The following is a 20,745-nucleotide window of genomic DNA, read 5'->3' as shown; positions in this document are numbered from 1 at the left end:
GTCAGGTGACTGTAACTAAGATACTTGCATGGAAAGGTATTTCCTGTCTTTTTGTAAGAATTCACTGACACAGACGCCAGTAGTAACGTCAGAAGAGAGGATTTCCTGCAGTCTGTTTCACGGTCCGGGGCTACCGTGTGTACAGTGTTGCTTTGCCAACCGCACACCCTGAAAGGCTGTGACGGCAGACGTCAGCCCTCCCCTAACTGAACTTCCAGTGGTTCAAAATGAGGAAAGTTAGGGTCAATGAAAAAAATAACAAATCCTGCCCTCTCTGAGGATGAATCACATTTTCCCACTGCTCTTAAGTCAATCCAGCCGCAAGTACTACTTGGGCTCAGAGGCGAGCTCCTCTCCTAGATGGGGGTTCAAAGTGCCACCCACAGTGAAGCTGGCCCAACACAAAACTCTCTCCCCGGGGGTCAAATGGTATGGTACGGACTACAAATGGCACAGATGTCCAGAGAGGACCAAGCGTGGGAGCTGGGGCAATCAAGGAAGCCTTCCTGCAGGAAGGGCCAGGCTAGATTTGGAAGAAGAAATAGGATTTAGAGAGACAGGAGGAAGGAGAGAGGGCGCTCTGGGCAGAGATCAGGACACAAGCAGAGCCAGGGTGTCCAGGTCCACCTGCAGGGAGCAGTCTGATGAGGGCTGCAGCTTCCCCCAGCAGAGACAAGGAAGAGGACTCGGCAAGCTGAGCCCAGCTGGACCAGAACAAACTTTGAAATCCTCCCAGACTCTTAAGGCCGGGAATCAACACCTCCTCCTTCCCGAAGGGCCTGGGCTACAGTAAGCCTTCCCCCGGAGTGGAAGTCCTCCCCTAGCTCTCGCACTTGCCTTCCGTCCTCCTTTTCACACGCGGTTTGCCTTTCTGTCTGTCTCTCCCACCCACCGCAAGCCTCCCGGGGCAGGGTCCTTCCCTACCTGCTCTAGAGGGTCCGGCACTTAGGGCTCAAAGAAACATCTGGAGCGTGACTAAAAGGAAGACAGCCTTAATGATGGGTTACAGTCTGAGACATCAGGACCCTCCCCCTCACACGGCGGGGAGGCCTGCGAGGTCTGCAGAAGGTCCACGCTAGACAGAAATGGAGATGCTTCTTCCATCATCTCGCCCACCCTTAGCCCTGCTTTGCCTTCCCTCAGCTCTCACCCCACCCTGACCCCCTGACCCTGCTTCTTGTCTGTCACCCTCAGTCAATAAACATTAGCTGACCGCCTGCCACCTGCCACGCGTGTTCCAGGTGCTAAGGATACAGGTAATACAGACAAGAGATTTCGATTCTCAAGGGGTTGATATTCCAAGGATTGGGTGAAGAGCAAAAAATAACTAAGTAAGTAAAATACACCGAATGCCAATTGGTGACAGGTGCCATCGCAGGATTTAAAAGGCAGGGAAGAAGGATGGGGAGTTCGAGGGAGTGATTTGAAATTTTGAATAGGGTGGTCATGGGGAGACCTCATTTGAGCAAAGGCCTGAGGGAGGTGGGGGCAGGAATTCTTTCCTTCTGTGTTCACTGACCCACACCTAGTACCTGGAGCGGTACCTGGCAGGCAGCGGGCACGGACGAATGAGTGAGGGAACGAGTGTGTGGGAAGGTTAATTAATTTTTTTAATTAAACTTATTTATATCTTGACATAATTATAGATTGACATGCAGTTGTAAGAGCTAATAGCCTTCACCCAGTTTCCCCCAACAGCTTACATGACCATAGTACGATATCAAAATCAGGAAAGTGGCCTTGAGACAATCCACCGACCTGACTCAGACTTCACCCGTATGACATACACTCCTTGTGTAGGGGTGCCTGACGTAGGTTGTTTCACGCAATTTTAAGGATGGATTCATTTTTAATGCACAATGAGGAGGACACTTGGAAGTGTCCCGAGGTGAAGGAAAGTGGGATGAAGTGAATCACCGGTCACTGCGAAGGCTGGGCATCCTCACATATGAGAGCTCCATTCAATCCTCACGGCCGTCCTAAGAGGGCAGGTATTCCCATCCCCATTGTACATACATGAAAACTGAGGTGCTCAGAGAAGGTATGTATGGGAAGCCACGCAGGTGACAGGCAGAGACCAGAACCTCAAACCCATGACTGTCTGGTCCCGTCCCTGGGCTCTCTCCTGAACACATGAATGGCCTGAATAGAAAAGCTGAGGAAGCAAGGGCCCAGCAGAAGGCCAGCCTCCAGCAGACCCTGGGAAACAGAGGAAATGAGGGAGGGGTTGATGAGAGGTCTCTGGGACGCTAAGTTAGAGAGAACAGAAGTATCACTCACGGAAAGAGGACTGGAGGGCTAGAGGGTTCTGGCGGAGGGGAGAAGGCAGGTGTCCTGGCTCAGCTTGGATCTGCTGTGTGGTCTTGGGCAAGTCGATGTCTACCTCTGGGCTCACGGCCCTCACGAGTGCAGGAGTGAGAATGGCCCCCCATCTCATCTGCTCTAAGGCCAAAGAGAGATGAAAAGGTGGCCCTTTGCAAAGCAAAAGTGCTAGACCAACTGCCAAAACCAGAAAGAAGAACTCAACCCGACAGTCCAGACCGCCTGTGGTCTCCCAATCAGAATGACTGGCTCACTTTCCCAAAGATAAAAATGCAGAATTTAGGTCAGCACACACAGAGACTCTCACTTTGTTTATAAGAGGCAGAGAGTGTGTGTTCCTATTAAATGCCTTCAAATTGCAGCGATGATGAGAGACCCAAGGCTGTTTACCACTCTGGATATTTACTTTTCCCATATACAAATCAGCTCGGGTGCCGTCAGAGCTGACGGCACCTCACACGGCAGGCCTCTGACATCCCCACTCTCCCCGGTGCCTACACATGGTTTGAATTTATTGGTGTTAGTAGCTTTCATTTATATTGTGTGAGGATCACGGAATGACCAGCAAACAGAAGCTCTGTTCTGTGCCCTGGAAAAAGCACGGAAGTGTGAGGAAGGGGGGGTGGGAAGATCCATCCAACCCAGGGAGAAGCGGCTCTCACCCACGGGGTGGCCCAGTGGGAGCCCCGAGGGCCGCTGTGGGAATGAAGGACCAGCGGGAAACCACAGCCCGGCCAGAGGTGGCCCTAACACGAGGGCCAGAGGCCCAACCACTGAGTGCCAAACGCCAGGGTGCCGCAGTGGGAAATGCAGGCCACTGCCTAGATGCTTAGCCTCTTGGAACCAAACATCTGGAAATCTGGGAACAATGTGGGGTGCGGTTAGGGACTTTCTGTTTTCCACCCGGATACTCAGGCGATGATGTGTAGATGTAGCTGGTAATTTTACAGCTACACACAGCATCCCTGAGTGCACACTTGCAGTCCGGCCCTAGGCAAAGCCAGACTCATTAGATGAGGCTCCTGCCCTCAAAGAACTTCAGTCTATGGGGGAGACAGACATATAAACATATAAAAGACAATAAAATTAAAAATGCCCTTTCCCAGTGAGATCAGAGCTAGTTTAGAAAGTGGCTTTGCAGCAGCAGGGGTGCGGTTTATGGTCTACCAAGCGCTCACACCCGCTAACAGCTGTCTGTGAGGGGAGGGAGCTGCCCGGGTCATGCTGCTGGACTCCTAACCCAGTGCTCTCACTATTTAAGGACCATTTGTAGACTGCAGATCCCCCTGACACCCCACTTTTGCTTGGGGAGCATTCAGGAACCACTTGCCTCACTCCATCCCTATTTTGAACACGTGGAATCCCGAAAGTCAGCCATCAAAAGGGTCACATGGAATGCAGGGACATGTTGTCCTAGAAATGCTGGTCACGGTCTCAGGCTCCCCCACAAAAGACCCTGTAATATGTAACTACAGATGGTCTCATTCAGCTGCCAGGTACTTTTAGGATCTAGTTCTAAGAGAAAACACTCCCAAGTTCCTTCCTATTCCAGAAGCTGAGAGTCTTCCTCTGGCTCAGTAGTGAGAACATCCTGGATCTGATGAGAGCAAAGACCCTCATACGGCAGCTCCTTCCTCCAGCCAAGGGGCCTGAGAATTTCCAGGCAGGCCTGGCTCCTGTCTGATGAATGATTGAATTGCAAAGTTGGGAGTGGGGGTCACTGCCCCCCCCAACACACTCTGGATTAAGCCCAAGCTTCTTAACTGGTTTGTGAAGTCACCATGATGTGGCCCATGAGCCTCCAGCCAATTCCCTAGTCTTCCATGCCCCCTGCAAACATGCTCTGCATGTGAGTAAGGGTAGTCCCTCCGGTGGGATCAACATCACCACCAGCGCCAGCCCTGGACGTGCTGTTCCTCCTGAACCCGGGGATACCACTGGTCCTTCACTACCGAGCTCAGGCGGCATTATACTAAAGCTGAGCCAGGTACCGATAAGGATGGGGTCACCTACTGTCTACAAATGGAACATCTTCACCAGCAAAGACAGTTCCTGGACAGCAAGGCTGCAGTCCCTCCACCCTGGTAGCATCTGCAGATGCTTCCAGAGTAGCGGAGCCCCCACAAGGCCCAGCTGCCACGCAGGTGGAGGCTCACAGTCAGTGCTTAACAAGGACACACAGGTAGGAGCTGATTCAGTCCAGCTCCTGTCGCATATTGAACGGGGACTCACAGCGCAGTTCCCAGTAGTACTTGCCCAACAAACAAATGAAGGCATGGATGAATGGATGAACAGCTTCATAATAACGAAATCAATTCGCTAAGCATTTACAGGGTAGGGCATCCCTTTGCTATTTGAAAATTCATTTTATACCACCTTTCTTTTACAGAAGACCGACATTAGTACCTGTTTCCAAAACCGCCCCCCCCCCCCCCCGCAAAACAAAAAATTCCGGAGAGGATTTCTTTATAAAAAGGGGCAAGAAGTGAAAATAGCATGAGAGGCGGTGAGCATTCAAAGCAGCAGCCAGAGAGGCCCCATCGTGCTCCTTCCCTGCACCCACACTCAGCATCTCAGCACCAAGCCACCATAGCTTCGGACTGTGCCTGTGAGCATCTAACTGCTTTATCTCAGTTTATGTTGGGAATCCACTAGCAAGGTGGGTCCTTAGGTATCAGAAAAGGTTTGAGAGGTTATTCTCTGCTTCTAGGAGGGCTCACTAATGTTTCCATGTAAATTAATGATAGTTGCTTCCTTGCTTACACCGCAGGAACTCTCCCCCGTTGGATCGCAGGAGAAACCTGTAGTTCTCTCTGGGAGAAAGAGAGGAGGTAAAACACTTGTACACCAAGGACCACAGAGGGCACAGAGCTCTTGGAGGTTAAGATAGTCCTTCCCAGGCTTTATCCCTTGATTCTCCCCACAACTCTGACTTGCTGCTATAAACATTCAACCGCTGAGGGAAAGGACACTGAGATAGGGGATCTCCCCAGGTCATGATCAAACCCGAGACAGAGCTGGGCCCTGAGCCTGGGTCTCCAGCCTAAACTTCTCGATCCCTCCTTTTGATGTGTCCTCACTCCGGGAAGCAGTGGGAGGTCACAGGAAAGCCAAACCAGAAGGGATACAGTCAGACATGACACACCACAGATGGTCAGCAAAAAATGATCACACTCTGGGTGGTCGGGCCACACGCTTCCAATCAGGTCAGCCAAGCACACCCATCCCTGTTCTGGATGACCCTCAGTGGCTCAGTGCATGAGAGCCTAAGGGACCAAGGGCCATCTTCTCCACGGGCTGGGTCTCCCCTCAAGACAGTGTGAAAATGAGCCAATCACAACAACGAAAATGACCACGACTTCAACCAGCACAGTTAACATTCATCACCTCGTACCTTGTGCCAGGCGCACAGCGAGGCGGTTTATATGCATTACCTCATTTACTCTTCACAACACACGGCGGGGGTGCGGGGGGGGGGCGGTGTGGAATACTATGTGAACCCCTTTCTTCAGGTGTGAAAACATACCCCAGTTCTGCAGCCAAAGCGGTAGAGCAGGAATTCCAACTCCAGTCCAGTCTCTCCCTTAAAGTATCGGAAGATCTAAGAACAGATCCTGGTTCCACCATTTTGCACAAAGCACTTAGACTCAATTTCCTCAAAATAATGAAAATAATACCTGCCTTTCAGGACCGTTTTAGGAATTTTCTGTGATACACCAGAGGCCCAGCACATAATGGGCACTGAATAACAACGGCTGTCTCAGGAGCGGGATAGGAAAGGGAAGAATGCAGTTAACGAAGGGAGGGGTAGAAACACTGTTCTTTGCATGCCCTCTGTGATGTAGGAAAGAATGTTAGGGTTCGAAGCCGATGGCCAAGAAAGAATTCTTGAGACGTCTTGGGTGCAAAAAGGTGATTTTATTAAAGCACACGGACAGGACCCATGGGCAGAAAGAGCCTCAATGGGGTCGCGAGGGGTGGGGATTATACACCTACAAGTTGGGAGGGGGTTAAGGATGGCTTAAGTCTCTAAGGAATTTTGGAAACAAGGTTTCCAGGACCTTGAGGGGGCTAGCTATTGTTAGGAAAAGGTCATTTATTACCATCTAATAAAACCTTAGTCATGAGACCCTTCGGATGTATATTGATGGGTCATAGGCTTGGGTGATGATCGCCAACACATATCTTGGGGGGGAGTGTTTAGAAATTAAGGACAATTTAAAGGAATTTTTATATGTTAAAACAGGCTTACAGGATGGGGGCTAAGTGTGCCTTTTGCCCTCAGCAAGGTGTCCACATGGAGGCAGCTGAGTCCGTAGAGGAAGGTCACTCTGCCTGTTTCAAGGACTCGTCAGTGGGCTGTGAGTAGTAAGGAAATTTAATAATTTTTTTCAACTGTCTCTGTTTCCCACTCAGCATTTTCCCATCCTGGCACTTCTGTTTAACAATCCTCCTTCTTCCCCGTATGGCTTTTTTCCACTCCCATCTCCATGGCTCTGATCCGCTTCAACACGCAAGATCTCCATCAAGAATCTTGCATTCCTTTCTCACCACCCTCCCCACAAAACTACACGGACGGAAGCAGAGTCATATAAAATCACCTGCTAGAGTACCAGCAGCCTAGGCATGGGGGTTATGTGACTCTGGGTCAACTGAACATCCCAGTCAAGGGCAAGCACAAGGACCAAGTATTATTACCACTGAGGTCATAAGTGTCTCAGTTTACCCTTCCCAAGAGCAAGCCACAGCTCTTCAAGACACACATCTCAGCCGAAAAAGCAAGCAGGTCTGGTGCTCAAAAACGTCTCATAATCCAAAGGATGCTCCAGGCCCTCAGAGGCGTCCTCGTGGGGGAGGGGAGGAAGAGAGGTAAAGCAGGTCAAAGACTGGGAACTGCAAAGTGCAAGCAAATGGTTCGAATTATGGGTTTGTCTTCTCTCAAACCCAAGGCTGAGCAGTTCATGACCTGGAAACCCTGCGACCCAAGGCTGAGGGCTGAGCCAGAGAGATTTCCAAAAGGCTTTCTCTGCCCATCTTCCTTTTCAACACGGGCTTTAAGATGGGACTGAGACTTGAATTACGATCGGCCCAGAAGGTGCATTAAGGCTCCAGGAGATGACACTGGCCGGGAAACTTCCAATAACCTTAACAGGGAGGAAGCAGGTAAGTCCTTTAAGCAGAAGCAGCAGCAGCAGTGGAAGAGGAATAAAAAAGGCCTCTCCTTTTATCTTTGCCCTGCGCTTCTGGGCAGGGCTGGCCTGCGGGGGGCGGTCCGCCCCGGGGTACCGCGGGGGCCGACCCCCCAGGTGGCGGGGCAGGTGCAGGGGGGCAGCGCCCACCGCACCGAGGACACCTGCACTGGGAGATCCGGATCGGGAGAAGGGGCGGGGGCGGGGTGGGGGAGGGAGGCTCGCCCCGGGGTACCGCAGGTGCCGACCCCCAAGGCGGCCGGGCAGGTGCAGGGGGGCAGCGCCCGGACCTCGCCCCCGCACCGAGGACACCTGCACCGGGACTCCCGGGATCCGGATGGGGACCGGGGGCGGGGGGGGGGGTGCGCAGGACCCAGCCCGGGGCACCGGCTCCCCGACGGCCGGGCTCCACCCTGCGCTCGCGGCGGTTCCCCTGGGCCCGCGGAGGGGCGGCCCCGCAGACGGTGGGACGCGCGGCTGCAGCTCCGGCTCCGGCTCCGGCTCCGGCTCCGGCTCCCGCTCCGCTCCCGGGGGGCACCGCCGGCCCCCGGGCGCTCACCCTGCAGCCTGGCCGCACACTGGCTGGTTCAGAGCTGCACTCCGGAGAGACCGCCCTCGGGAAGCCTTCCCAGGTCCTCAGGGCTGAGAAGGGTGCGTCTGCTGCGCCCCCACCCAGCGCCTTACCCGGCGACCTCCCCAGACCTCCCTCACCCTGCTCCCCCCAAGCCTCCTCCCCGCCAGGAAGCAGCTGCCCGCCCGGAATGGCATCATCGTCCTTGCTTCCATTTCCATCTCCAGCACAGATCCCAACTTCTGGCACAAAGTGGGAGCTACAAAACATTTCTCATGCTAATTTAAAAATCCAATAATAAGTATGAGCTAGTGTTTACCGAGTGCAGAGTTCTGTGTCTGGCACTGCACTACAGTGCTTCACACTCATCAATAAATCCTCACAGCACTTGGATGGAGTTGACTGATGAGGAGACTGAGGCACGGAAAGGTCCTGTAACGAGGCCCAGGTTACCGACACTCCCAAGAAGTGCATGATCCTGGACGCTGAAGGAGCCCTGGGCTGTCCCCGGCCAGTGCCTGGAGGCTTGCAGTGGTGGGGGTTCCCGAGCCCAGTCTGTGCCACTGCTGTGTAAATAAAGACTAATTCTTATTTCTAAAGGTAGAATCAGACCAGAATGTTCCTCGGAGTGACGGAGGCAGGGAGGAAGCTTTATACAAAAAACAGAGGCTTACAATTTAGCAGCAAATGAGAAGTAGATTTTAACACTTCACACTGCCCTTCCCGACCCAATGGGAAGAAAAGAGTGAACCCCACAAATAAAAGGTGACAAGATCTCAGCACTCAGGGCAGGGGAGTGTTTGCCCTGCCTGCAGGGGAGGGAGGAGGTGGTCAGGTACTGATCTGAAAGCTGCCAGGTTCCCCCACCTTGCCTAGTCAGGGGAGGAATAGACTCCTGCAGCAGGTGCCACTAGTCCCAGGCTGTGGCCCAGGGCTCTGACTTGCACAAGCCTGGGCTGATGACCTGCAGGCTCTTTTCAAGGGCACTCAGGCATTCAGGGGGGCCCCAGGTGCAACTCACCCACTGTTACAGACCAAATGTGTCTCCCTCACCCTGATTCATATGTTGAAGCCCTAACCCCCACAATGACAGCATTTGGAGAAAGAGTATTCATGAGATAATTAGGTTTAGAAGAGGTTGTGAAGGTGAGGTCTTCCTCCTGAGGGCTTAGCTCCCTCCATCGAATGCTACCTCTCTCCCACTTTCAACTCAACTCATCTCTCTCTCTCTCTCTCTCTCTCTCTCTCTCTTGCTCTCTCCACCTCTCCTAACCGGATCTCAGACTTCCAGCTTCCAGAACTGCTGGGAAGTAAATTTCTGTTGTTTGAGCGGCTCAGTCTACGGTATTTTGTAATTCCGGCAGTCAGCAGACTAAGACACCCACTGATCCTTTTAAGACACGAAACTATTTGCAATATATACAAATACTGAATCAGTATGCTGTATACCTGAATGTTACGTTAATTATACCTCAATTTAGAAAATACATAAATAAGTAAATGAAAAAGACCCACAATGCTGAAAGCCAATCACATCATTGCACCTCAACTCAAACTGCTGAGTTAGGATGAGACGGTATCCACCCTCGAGGTACAATCTGGTGACCACGAGTAAAAGTCTGGCTATGAAGGGGCATCTGAAGAGTCCAGGCTTTTAAAATGACTGCCCTCAGGAATCCACACCACTCCTCAGGAGTCAGAGACGGCCAAACAATACAAACTGGGAAGGGTTCTCGGGTAGAGGGAACAGCAGCAGCACACGGGTGGAGGCATGCCCAGGGATGGGGGGGGAGGGGAGCAAGGACTAGAAGAAGTCCGCATCACGGGGGCCCAGAGCCAGAGGAGCTAGTAAGGGGTAAAATTAAACATTTTAAAATGACAATAAAGTGGGAGGGTGGTGAGCCTGGAGAGGCTCATGTGTGCTCTGGGTAGTAAAGGGGAGGGAAAAAGAGGCCTTTGTTTGCAAGTACCAGATGAGGAAGAGAAAACAAAGTGTTCCAGGATGGAGAGAGAGAAATCCAATAGGGCCCACGGATGTCACAAAATCCTGACCAAATGGGCCAGCAGCAGGACTGAACTCAGGTAGGAGGTCTGAGGGCTTTCTGTGAATACAGAGGCCAAGAGCAGCCTCTTGTCAGCCTCCAGAGCTGCCCACACCCCAGCCACAGAACACCCCACAAAGCCACAACTTCAGAACTGGAGCACATTCTGTCTGGTTTTATAGTCAATTGTGAGCCTTATGTGGAGCTGGATTTTGAATCGGGCTCTATTAGGAAAGAAAAGATTGTTTCAGTAATATTTACAGCATGAAGTAAAATACATAAATATTGAGAGAGTATCATAAAATGTCATAAAAAAATCCATGGAGGAAAAGAACATACGAGGCTGGGTTATCAGGGAAAGCTCTGGACTGACTCTTCCCAGGCCGATTTAGATGGAGGAGCATTCTGGGAAGACTTCCTGGAGGAGGCACAGCTTTGAGCGGAGCCTTGGAAATCTCACAGGATTCGGAATTAGAAGAGAAAGGGAGGAAATTCCTGGAGAGGGAGGGGGCTCAGCAAAGCAACAGCGTTTCCAAGCTTGGGGCAACAGTTTTGTGTTCCAGCGGATATACTGCGCAGATTTAAAAGCCTGTGATCCTGGAGGAGCTGCTCGGCGAGACGGCTTGGCAGCCGCTGAGCACGACTGAAGGCCGGGCCACCAGCTGCCTGTGGATTAAGTAGGCGGACAGAGAGCCAGTGATGGGGGATAAAAGAGAGTGAAGTGGATACTACTTAGAAGCAAACTCGAGGGGGGAAGAGCGTCGGCAGCCCGGCTGGCAGGCCGTGGCTCTCCTCGCATTCTTCGGTTTCCTCCCTCGGAAAGCTGCATTACCAGGCGACCTCTTCCTGGCTCCGAGAGAGGTCCAAATGGGAACTATTAACAAAGGCACACTCCCATTTTTATCTCCGTCCCAAAGTGCTTCCCCGCTCAGGCTTTCTTCTCCCTTTGGCCTGGGATCGGGCTGGCGGGTTGTGGGAAGATCAATGTGTTTGCCGATGGGGCTTCTTGGAATTCTGGAAGACTGGTCCCGTCCAGCTCGAAGATTTTAGAAGTCTGTGTCTATGAGCTGAAAATTCTTCAAAGCTCAGAGGCTAGGATTTCATGATGTGAAGATTCTTCGAGTCAAAAAATGCCTCTGAGCCGAATGTTCTAAGATTTCACCATTCTTAGATTCCCTGAGCCTCGGAGTCCTGGCGTATGATTCAGAGAGTGTGTCTAAGTGTGGAAGGCTTCACGCTGTGAGCTTCTGATTCTGAGACTAGAATATTTCATGACATCTTGGTCACCTCTGGCTTTACAGCCTGACTCTCCTTTGATGGTGGTACCTAAACCATCCTGTGTGTCTGCTTCTGGGCTTGTTTTCCTCCCCCTGAACGTTAGGAAAATATATTCAGCGGTTACAGTCGGAGTTACCCAGGTCAGAGAGAGCGGACAGGCCTGCCGAGCCAGCGGGGGCTCTTTGCAAACAGCTCTCTCCCTGCGCACAAAGAATCTGAGACTACGCACGCCTAGGGGTCAACGCTAGGGGGTCCCCAGAGGGACTTCCATACCATGCGACAGACATTTGCTGAACAGCTCCCAACCACAGGGCTCCAGTGGGAGCCACAGCGGGTGTGGCAGGCTGCGGCAGCGCAGGGTGGAGACGAGGCCCGAAGAACCATGTTTCTCAGTCTGGGATCTGGGTTACTCGGTGCAGACTGGGCCAGCTTGATCCAACACGGACTGAGAGGCTCGTGCTCTCTGGGTGACCTCTGGAGAGAAGAGGGCTCAGCATGGCCCCTGTGAGTCTCCCTGTGAGGTGTGGATGAACCAGGGCACTGGAGACACCAACGCACAGGCCTCTGTTGCTAGGGCTGTAACATGGGGCTAAGAATACTCACTCTCCCTGGCTGGGCAGTGAACCCTCCGCAGCTAAATACTAGGGCCATTCCCGGGTGTGCCCCCAGCATTGCACTGGCCCAGCACAGGGAGGTGCTCTGGCTGAACCTGAAGAAGTGAGGAAGCGAGGGAGGGAGGGGAGCCCCAGTGAAGGAGAGGCTCCGAGGCTGGGCAGGTGTCCAGGGGCTGTGCCACAGCAGGCTGGGCTCCCCGCTCCGCAGACTGGCAGTGGGAGGCAGCAGGATCACCCACCGGAACCAACAGGCTTCCAGATAATTAGGTATCAGCAGCGGCCTGCCGAAGATTAGACTGTCAGCCCCGCCCAGGCTCAAGAAAACCCGGGCGGCCCCAGGCCTTCAGGATATGGGGCCCATAGATGAGCACCAGAGCGGTCAGAACTGGGCCGATCCTGGAAATCATCCGGCCTACGGTCAAGGGACAGAGGGAGCCACCAAGGCCCAGAGAGGGAAAGGACTAGCCCACAGTCACAGGCGAGGTAGGAATGAGGTCAGGACTAGAGCCTGCTTTGTATGGGAACTCTCCACTTGATGATTTCAACATTGTTTTAAAGATTTTATTCATTTATTTGACGGAGTGAAAAAGAGAGAGAGAGAGAGCGTGCACAAGTAGGGCGAGCAGCAGGGAGAGGGAGAGGGAGAAGCAGACTCTCCGACCAAGCTGGGAGTCCAACATGGGACTCGATCCCAGGATCCCAGAATCATGATGTCAGTCAAATGCAGATGCTTAACTGACTGAGCCACCCAGGCACCCCTGATCCAACATTTTGTGTCCCTGTAGGAATGCATGGAGCTATTAAAGTTCAAAGAGGAGACTCTTCACGGTGGCTGCATTCATTCATTCATTCCACAGTGCTGGATGGAGGAAGGGAGGGAGTGGGCATATCATGGTTTCTGACCATTCAGCCATTCATTCATTCATTCTTTCATTCCCCAAATATTGATCAAGCACCTAATAACATGTGCTAGCCCCTCAGGATATAAATACAGGCACTCTGACTATAAGGAGACCCTTCCTTATTCAACTGGCAGTGTTAAGGACACGTCTTCACAATGGTGCCTTGGAAAGCTCGGGACTCCTTCCAAGGAAACAACTCATGCCCAGAATGTCTTTGGGAACTCCTATTTTAGAATCAACTTTAGATCCAATTTGTAAGTCAAAAAGAAAATCCATTCCGGCACTTCTCAATAATCTCTACCGTATTTTATTCTATCTCATTTTTTAGCAAAAAAAAAAAAAAAAGATCTCCCCAACTCCAACACACACACACATCACCAGATAATGCCATCTGACTATGAAAAACAAAAATAAACTCATCTTTCAGAAGCCTGAAAAGCCTGGGCTTTAGCATCAGACACACCTGAGCTGGATTCCTGAGTCCACTGGCCTGGTTGTGCAAGCACAGCCACATGACAACGTTCTTACTTATTGTCTGTGAAAGAGACATGATGATATGACTTGATCACAGAGGATGTACTTCTACCAGGTTTAATGCAATGCCCATGTGGAGACAGAGCTCAACCAATGATGGTTTTGTGGTTTCTAACTCCCTAGTGAGGGCCCTGAAGAATGTTACACACATTTTGGATGCCCTTGGCAGCTGTGCCCCAGTGCTCCGGCTTTACACACATGGGATGGGTAATGTTGCCATGTCTGTTTAAACCACAGCAAAGTACAGCATGGCAGGGCCCTTGCTATCTCAGGCCGGGGAGAAGTATGGGACTCAGCCATATTCTCATCCAGGGCCTCCACTGTGGGGTGGGGGGGACTGAGGCCCCCTAGAGGGAGACAGACAGCTCCTGCGCAGCCCTGCTCCATCAGCCCTGCTCCATCAGCCCTGCTTGTTAGTGGCAGCCAGTGCCAGTCTCAGGCGGGAGGCAGCCAGCACAGCCGATTGAAATCTGCAGATCCCAAGATTGTCACAAGATCTGGACTCAAGGCCCAGGCATCCCCAGGTCCCTGAGGGCAGGGGCCGCTGCCACCCCACTCCAGCTTTGCTTTGTTCTACAAAGGATGGGCAGGGGCCATGGCTGGTGGAGAAGGTGCGAACAGGGCACACATGAGGCTTCCCCTGCGGCCCTCCTCTTTCCCTGTCCTGGAGCCGGCCCAAACGGTTTTCCACGCCCAGGACCTACGTCGAGGTAGCATTTTACACGTTCTATCACCTCCCACAAATAGTGTCTGCTCAGAGCTTTACAAACCCAGCTCAATAGTGAAAGGCTGGTCACCGCTGCCCCATTTTATAGATGGCAACATGAAGTTCTGCATGAGTCATTGGCTTTAGAGCCAGAGCAGGGACTGAAACCTAGAAGCAAGTCGGCTATCTCTCAGCCACTGTGTAAGCTGTCTCATACATCAAGGCCTCTGCCATTCTCGCTCCAGCTCCAGTATGAGACAAACAACATACTTGCTCCACAAGTATAAACTCTCCAAGAACTAAAAATCTAAGCCCTCTGGCTCTAACGGAGAGAAAGAAACAGCAGAAAGGACTGAAGCAAGAATCGCAGAAGGACATGAAAAAACGAAGTCAGCATGGGGCGGCAGGAAGCATGAAGGCCTCGCTTAAGGCCAGGGGGACTGGCTCTGGTCCTCATTAGCCACGTGACCTTGGGCGAGTCACCCAGCCTTTCTGAGTGCTCACCTGAGAGAGCATCCGACCAAATGGAAAAGCATGCCTCCTGAGTGCAGGGTGCCCGGCAGGTGGAATTGATTATAACTGTCCCGTGGAATGTTGGAACTGGAAGGGGCTTGAATAATGACCTAATCCTGGCATCTCAGCTCACAGGCAGGAAAAACCAGGCCAAGAGAGGAGAACTGACTTGCCCAAGGTCACACTGCAAACCCACGTTGATGTTGGCTCCAGCACTCTGAGTTTATGCTGAAATCAGAGACCAGAGACTTTTTCAGTGGCTCCTCGCTACCCGTGGAATCCTAAAATATACACTTTCTTTCTCCATTTAGCAAGGAAAAATGTGGTATTTCTGCCTAGAAGAAAATATAAAAATTCGAGAAATACTAAAATTAAAACTAAAATTCCAGCTCCTCACAAAAACGGCTTTCTAAAACTTTTAAGGTTTCTTTTTCCCGCCTTCCTCTCTCATTGTTTCCCTGCACCAAATATTTTGCAATAACAGTAATGCTGAGAGGAAAGAAAAAATAAAAATCTGATGCACTTAACAGATATTTCGGTACAATAATGCATCACAGATGTTCCTATCAGACTGTGCACGCGCACATACAATTTTCCTGAGAAGGCTGCTCATTTCTGACTTTGGGGTTGAGGACCCTTAACACCCCCATCCGCCCAAGCTCCGGGATCCTTCCCTTCCCAGTTAGCCCACAGCTGCCCACGGGGATGGAGGAGAGATTTCAGCACCTCGCTCCAAAATGATAACAGGACAAATTGGCGGGGTCGGACACTCTGGCAGGTGGTGAAGGGTGTGCAGATTAGGGAACCGAGAGGAGTCCTGTTTTCTTTTGTTCTGGACTTGCTTCCTGCAGCCCTCTTGAGGAGCTAGACCCAAGAACAATTTTAAAAGCGGGCCCAGGCTGGTGATGGGGTGGGCGCGTTTTTGAAACCAGAGATTTGAGTCCGTTTGATCTTCAAACATGGGCTTTGGAGACTGTCAGCGGGCTCCTTGCTGGCCGATAAATGGCTCTCAGGAACTTTTCCTAAAACATAACTTCACACACTTTCCAGCAAATGTTTTCAACCTACCGAAGCCGTCATTTGGTTGAACAGCAGTGCTTCCAGACACCGAGGAAAGATAGTTTTGTTGTTTTAAGAGAGACAGATTAAAGCCAGGGGCTCTTTAACCAGAGGGTTTCTATGCTCCCTCCAGCTCTCCTCGGATTCCTCTGTGGTTGGTACAAAGAGGGTGTGGACAGTGATGTTGGATGCCCCACCTCCCCGACCTAAAGAAGATATCCAGGCCAGACGTGAGGTCTCTGAGCAGAGAGGCCTCCCACAAACCTGCCTCCAAAATGAGATGGGCGGTGAGCGCTGGGGAGCCTGACACAGATAATATCAGCTCCCGAGGCTGGCAAGGGAAAAGTCACTTCAGAAGGGGAAAGCCGGTATGTTCAGAGGCTTCAGCGCCCGGGCCAGAGAATGCACAGGATTTTCCCCCGTGGAGAAGGAGTCAGGCGTAGTCAGAACCCTGCGGGGCGTGACTAACTGCCCCAATATTCCTGCCACCGGGGCCCTCTGGGTAAGGACTCCACAATTATGGGAGAGCCAGCAGGAGAACCAACAAACTCGCCTTTCATTTGGCCGGCAAATCAATCTGGCTTCTTACCTCCCCGGGGACAATATTGCATTTCCCCTGGAAACACAAAGGCCAGAAGATCTCCAAAGGGGGATCGGTTTCTGCCGCTGTTTCCCTGGGGAAGAGGTGCAACATCACGGGAGCAGCAAGCAAGTCTGGTCCCGGTGGTAGAGCTTCTAGCCTGGCCAACTTATGAGGCTGTCTCCTGAACGGAGAAGCCCGCCTCGGGGACCGCACCTCACCCAGGGCATCGGCCCAAGCCCCGTTTTGAGGCCTCCTTGCAGGAGCCACCAGCCCTGACACGGAGCCCCCCCCATCGCGGGATTGACAGCCTGTTCTCGAGGCACAGATGTGAACTCATTGTTCCCAGGGTCTCAGGGTGGAGTTTGGGGCCAGTGAGTTGCAAGTGACCTCTGCCCATGGAGATAGGGCTTTTAATGACATTTTGCTGGATCAGGTCTCTGGCAGCCAGAGACTTTCAACCTCCGAAGCTCTTCCCTTCTCCCTGGCCCCATTCTTGAGGCTCGGAAATCAGAACTGTCAACCTTTAAGTGAACACATTTCTCTGAAATTATTAACCCCAAAACTATCCTTGTTGACTTTCCCTAGGCCTAGGGAGGCAGTCCGAGGGTCGCCTAGAGCCACTCCAGGCCCCGGGGCCATTCAGCAGTGCTTAACCTTATGCAGCAAGTCAGAGCCACCGGACGCCAGGTCCACTGGCCCTGCCCTGCCCTCCCTGTATGCATCCCCCGTACGTATATGCTGCTGCCCAGGTGTGACCCACATAGCAGCTTCAGGACAGCCTCCTGCCCTTGAGACCCCAGGGCCTCGGCATGGCTGGACGCGAACTTGCAACTCACTCTTGTTGTTCTCCTCACTCTGATGCTCCCGGGAAAATTCTTTCTGCTCAGGCAAGCACGGCAAGTGGGGATTGGATATCCCAACAGGTAGCACCGCTGAGACAGAAGCCATCACCCCAACTCTAACCCCCAGGTTCTAGCGCATACCAGCTTGCCCTCCGCCCACCACTAAAGCAGCCCAAGAGCTGCCTCGTTGCCCGAAAGAGCCTCTCCCATTGGGAGAAGGCCAGGGCTCTGGCCACGGAAGGAGGAAGGCAATCAGAAGAGAGGACACAGGGGCTGCCCGGGCCCCGGGACGCCGAGGGCCTACCTGGGAGAAGTTGAGCCCATTCAGCGGGTGGCACTGCTCCTCCACGCGCTCCACGGCCCCGGTGCTCTTCCTCATCTTCTCGGCCTGCTGGGCCAGGTAGAGATCCAGCACGGGCACCCCCCGGGAGCGCACATCAGTCTCCGTGAGGGAGTTCACCATGAGCATCACCCACACGGGCCTCTTGCGCTCCCAGTTGCCCGCGATGGCGTTGAACAGGTAGTCGGCGTAGAGCCCCTTGCCCCGCTGCGCTGGCGTCATCCACGAGGGCATCATCAGCTTCACGTAGTCCAGGTGGCGCTTCAGGCGCCAGTAGAGGTCCCGCGGCAGCACGTCCTGCAGGTTTTCCCCGTGCGGCAGCAGCTGGCAGCTGGCCAGCGCCGAGATGGTGTACGGGTCGGTCAGGTCCAGCTCGAAGTAGACGCGAGCGCTGGCCTGGAAGGCCGCCTTGGAGTTGTCGGGGATAAAGTCCCAGACACGGGTGTAGGGGACGTGGATGGTGCCAAACAGGTAGGCCGGGGGGTCGCGCCGAATAGTCCACAGGAAGGAGTTCAGCTCCCTCTGCTGCAGTGGGAGAGAAGGCAGGCGGTGAGGCTGAAGGCGGCAGGGGAAACCGGGTTAGCAGCCAGAGAAGCAGCTGGGGACAGGGTGGGAGGCAGGGGCCCACGTGGGGCAGGGAAAGAGCAAGGACTCTGGAAGCCGAAAGATCCAGATTCAAATTCCGTCTCGGCGCACTGTTCCACTTCCCACAGACTCAGTTTCCCTGCCTGTGAAATGGGGGTGAGAGCAGCCACCTGAGGGGAGGCTGAAAAGACACTACGCATACAAGCGAGCCCTAAGAGCAGCGCCAGGCACAGAGGAAGCAGGCAACGAAGGAGTCAGGATTAGCTTTCCCCGCGAGGGCCAAGGACCTCAGCACCTGAGAACATTCGCCCTCGGCCAAGCCAAACCTTCACTGGTGGTGTTTCATGCGGAGGGTGGGGAGAGGGGGACCGAGAGTCCTGCTCTGGCAAGAAGGGAGGAAGTCATATAACTTTTAAATCCAACCATTAGAAGATACATGCCAAGAGCACTTTGAAAGCAGAACACCTATTAAAAATAGCACACCTATTTAAACAGCTACTTCCCATTCATCGGGGGGATGCGGTGTTCCCGTTTGGAGGGCAGGTCTGGGTGTCGGCTACCCTGCCCCAGCACAGATGAGAAAGCGCCTTAAAAGCGGCAGGCGAACTACAGCCTCGAGGCCCTGCTCTGGGAGGCGAAGATTCCCCAGAATTGGTCCCAGGGACCCTACATACTCTGGGGCTTCCGGCTGCTCCCCTGAAATGCTCCACCTGGCCTCCAACCCCAACTCTGTCACCTTCTGTGACTGAAGCTCCGATGAGGGGCGTTTGGAGGGGTCCTGGACACGGGGGGCCTTTCTCCAGATCTAGCATAGGACCAGGGCTTCCCGGGCATGAGAAAGAGGCTATCATTTCTCTCAGGCAAACTCCGTTTCCAACCAGAAAAGCCCCTGCACTGTGCACTGACCACCTGCAAGCCCGAGGTCAACTCATAACATTTCTCTGCCGGATTCGGATTCCGGCGCAAATGAAAAGTGTGTGGCCGGGTGGGTGGGGACGGTACCTTATTTTACTAACAGCCCCAACTCGTGAGTCCCAGCTCCTTGGAGAGAGACTAAGTCCGAGCTCCCAGCTGGCCCTCGCCTCCCTGTTCCGCACGGAGGAGGAGGAGAAGGAGGAGGAGGAGGAGGAGGAGGAGGAGGAGGGGGACGCGGAGGTGCACCTTGCCCAAGGTCCACTAACTCTCGGCTTGCCGGGCAGCGGGTGAGCACCCTACACAACCTTCTCGGGCTCCCTGGCCTCCGACTCAGTGTCATTTTCAATGCATTCATTGGCACTTTGAGGGAGGGAGACTGGGAGAAGGCAAGGAATTCCGCAGTTGGAGGAAAATTAAGAGAACCAGTAATTATTCAACCCCGAAGGAGATATTAGGCCAGCGTGCCCCGGCGCTTCCCTTTCCTCTCCTCTGGAATCTTCCCCCCTTTTGGTGAAATGGGGGCAGTTGGGGGATTGGGTGCGGGGGCCTGGGCTGGAGAGGGAGGAGGAGAAAGTGTGCCTTAGGTGGGAGCGCGGGCAGGGGAGAGGGCAGCGCGGGGACCGGGGCTGCTGGAGGGCGGACCGGAGCCGGGGTCGGGGTGCGCTGCGGGCGGCGGGCGGGCGGAGGGCGCAGGCGGGGCGCGGGGAGGACGCGTCCCGGGGGCCCGTCCCCGTCCCGGTCTCCGTCCCCGTCCCGGTCCCCGTTCCCGTCTTGGTCCCCGTCCCGGTCCCCGTCCCGGTCTCCGTCCCCGTCTTGGTCCCCGTCCCGGTCCCCGTCCCCGTCTTGGTCTCCGTCCCGGTCCCCGTCCTGGTCCCGTCCCGGTCCCCGTCCCCGTCCCGGTCCCCGCCTTGGTCCCCGTCCCGGTCCCCGCCTTGGTCCCCGTCCCGGTCCCCGTCCCGGTCCCCGCCTTGGTCCCCGTCCCCGTCCCGGTCCCCGTCCCGGTCCCCGTCTTGGTCCCCGTCCCGGTCCCCGTCCCCGTCCCCGCGGGCCGGCCGGGCGGGCGGGCGCGCTCACCGATCCGGGCGGCCGGCACTGTCCTGCGTCCGGGGGCTGCGGGCGGGCGCGGGCGGCGGCGAGGAGGGCGGCGAGCAGCGGCCCCGCCAGCGCGGCGAGCATCCTGCCGGGGACGGGGCGCGGAGGCTCCTCGCGGGCGCGGGGCTGCAGCGGCGGGGCGCCGGCAGCCGTGTGGGCGGGGCGGGGCGGGGGGCCCCGGGCTCCGAGCGCGCGCCGACGCCCCGCAGCCGCGCCGAGCTCCCGGGGGCGCGGGGTCCCGGGGCGGGCGGGGCGCGGGGGCGCGGGGTCCCGGGGGTCCCGGGGGTCCCGGGGGCGCGGCGCGGCGGGGGGCGCGCGGCGGGACAAGTGCGGCGGCGGCGGGCGCGGCGGGGCGGGCGGCGGGGCGGGGGCGCCCGGCTGCCCCGGGGCCGGGCTCAGAGGGGCGGCGGGCGGCCGCGCGGCCGCTGCCCGGGCTCCGCCATGCTGCTCCGCGGCCGGCAGGGAGGGAGGGAGGAGGGCGGGAGCGCGGCGCGGAGCCGGGCCGGGCGGGGGGCTGGGGCCGCCGGGGCGGGGGAGGGGAGGACCCGGCGCGGGGGGCGGGGGGCGGGGGGCCGGGCCGGGCCGGGCCGCGGGGCGTCGGGGCGCGGCGAGGCGGGGTCTGCGGGGCATGGCCGGCGCCCGCCCGCTCCCGTGGCTC

General features: G+C 55.0%; 1 protein-coding gene across 14 annotated transcripts in view; it reads right to left on the bottom strand.

Moving 5' to 3' along the window:
- TRABD2B (TraB domain containing 2B) overlaps nucleotides 1-20,195 on the bottom strand; it is a 212,835-nt gene extending 192,640 nt beyond the window's left edge. For all 14 annotated transcript variants that reach the window (XR_012005494.1, XR_012005495.1, XR_012005496.1 and 11 more), the window contains exons 1-2: nucleotides 20,070-20,195; nucleotides 17,460-18,020 (exon numbers count right to left, since the gene is read on the bottom strand). Coding sequence is in view for 11 of the 14 variants with exons in the window: in XM_072772225.1 (XP_072628326.1) it covers nucleotides 17,460-18,020; nucleotides 20,070-20,171 (663 nt within the window). In the remaining 3 variants the exon portion in view is untranslated. The remainder of the gene's footprint in view (nucleotides 1-17,459; nucleotides 18,021-20,069) is intronic.
- Between the last annotated feature and the right edge of the window lie 550 nt (nucleotides 20,196-20,745).

Source organism: Canis lupus, chromosome 13 (assembly GCF_048164855.1).
Source record: "Canis lupus baileyi chromosome 13, mCanLup2.hap1, whole genome shotgun sequence".
Taxonomy (NCBI): Eukaryota; Metazoa; Chordata; class Mammalia; order Carnivora; family Canidae; genus Canis; species Canis lupus.
This window is presented reverse-complemented; position numbering and strand designations above follow the sequence as displayed.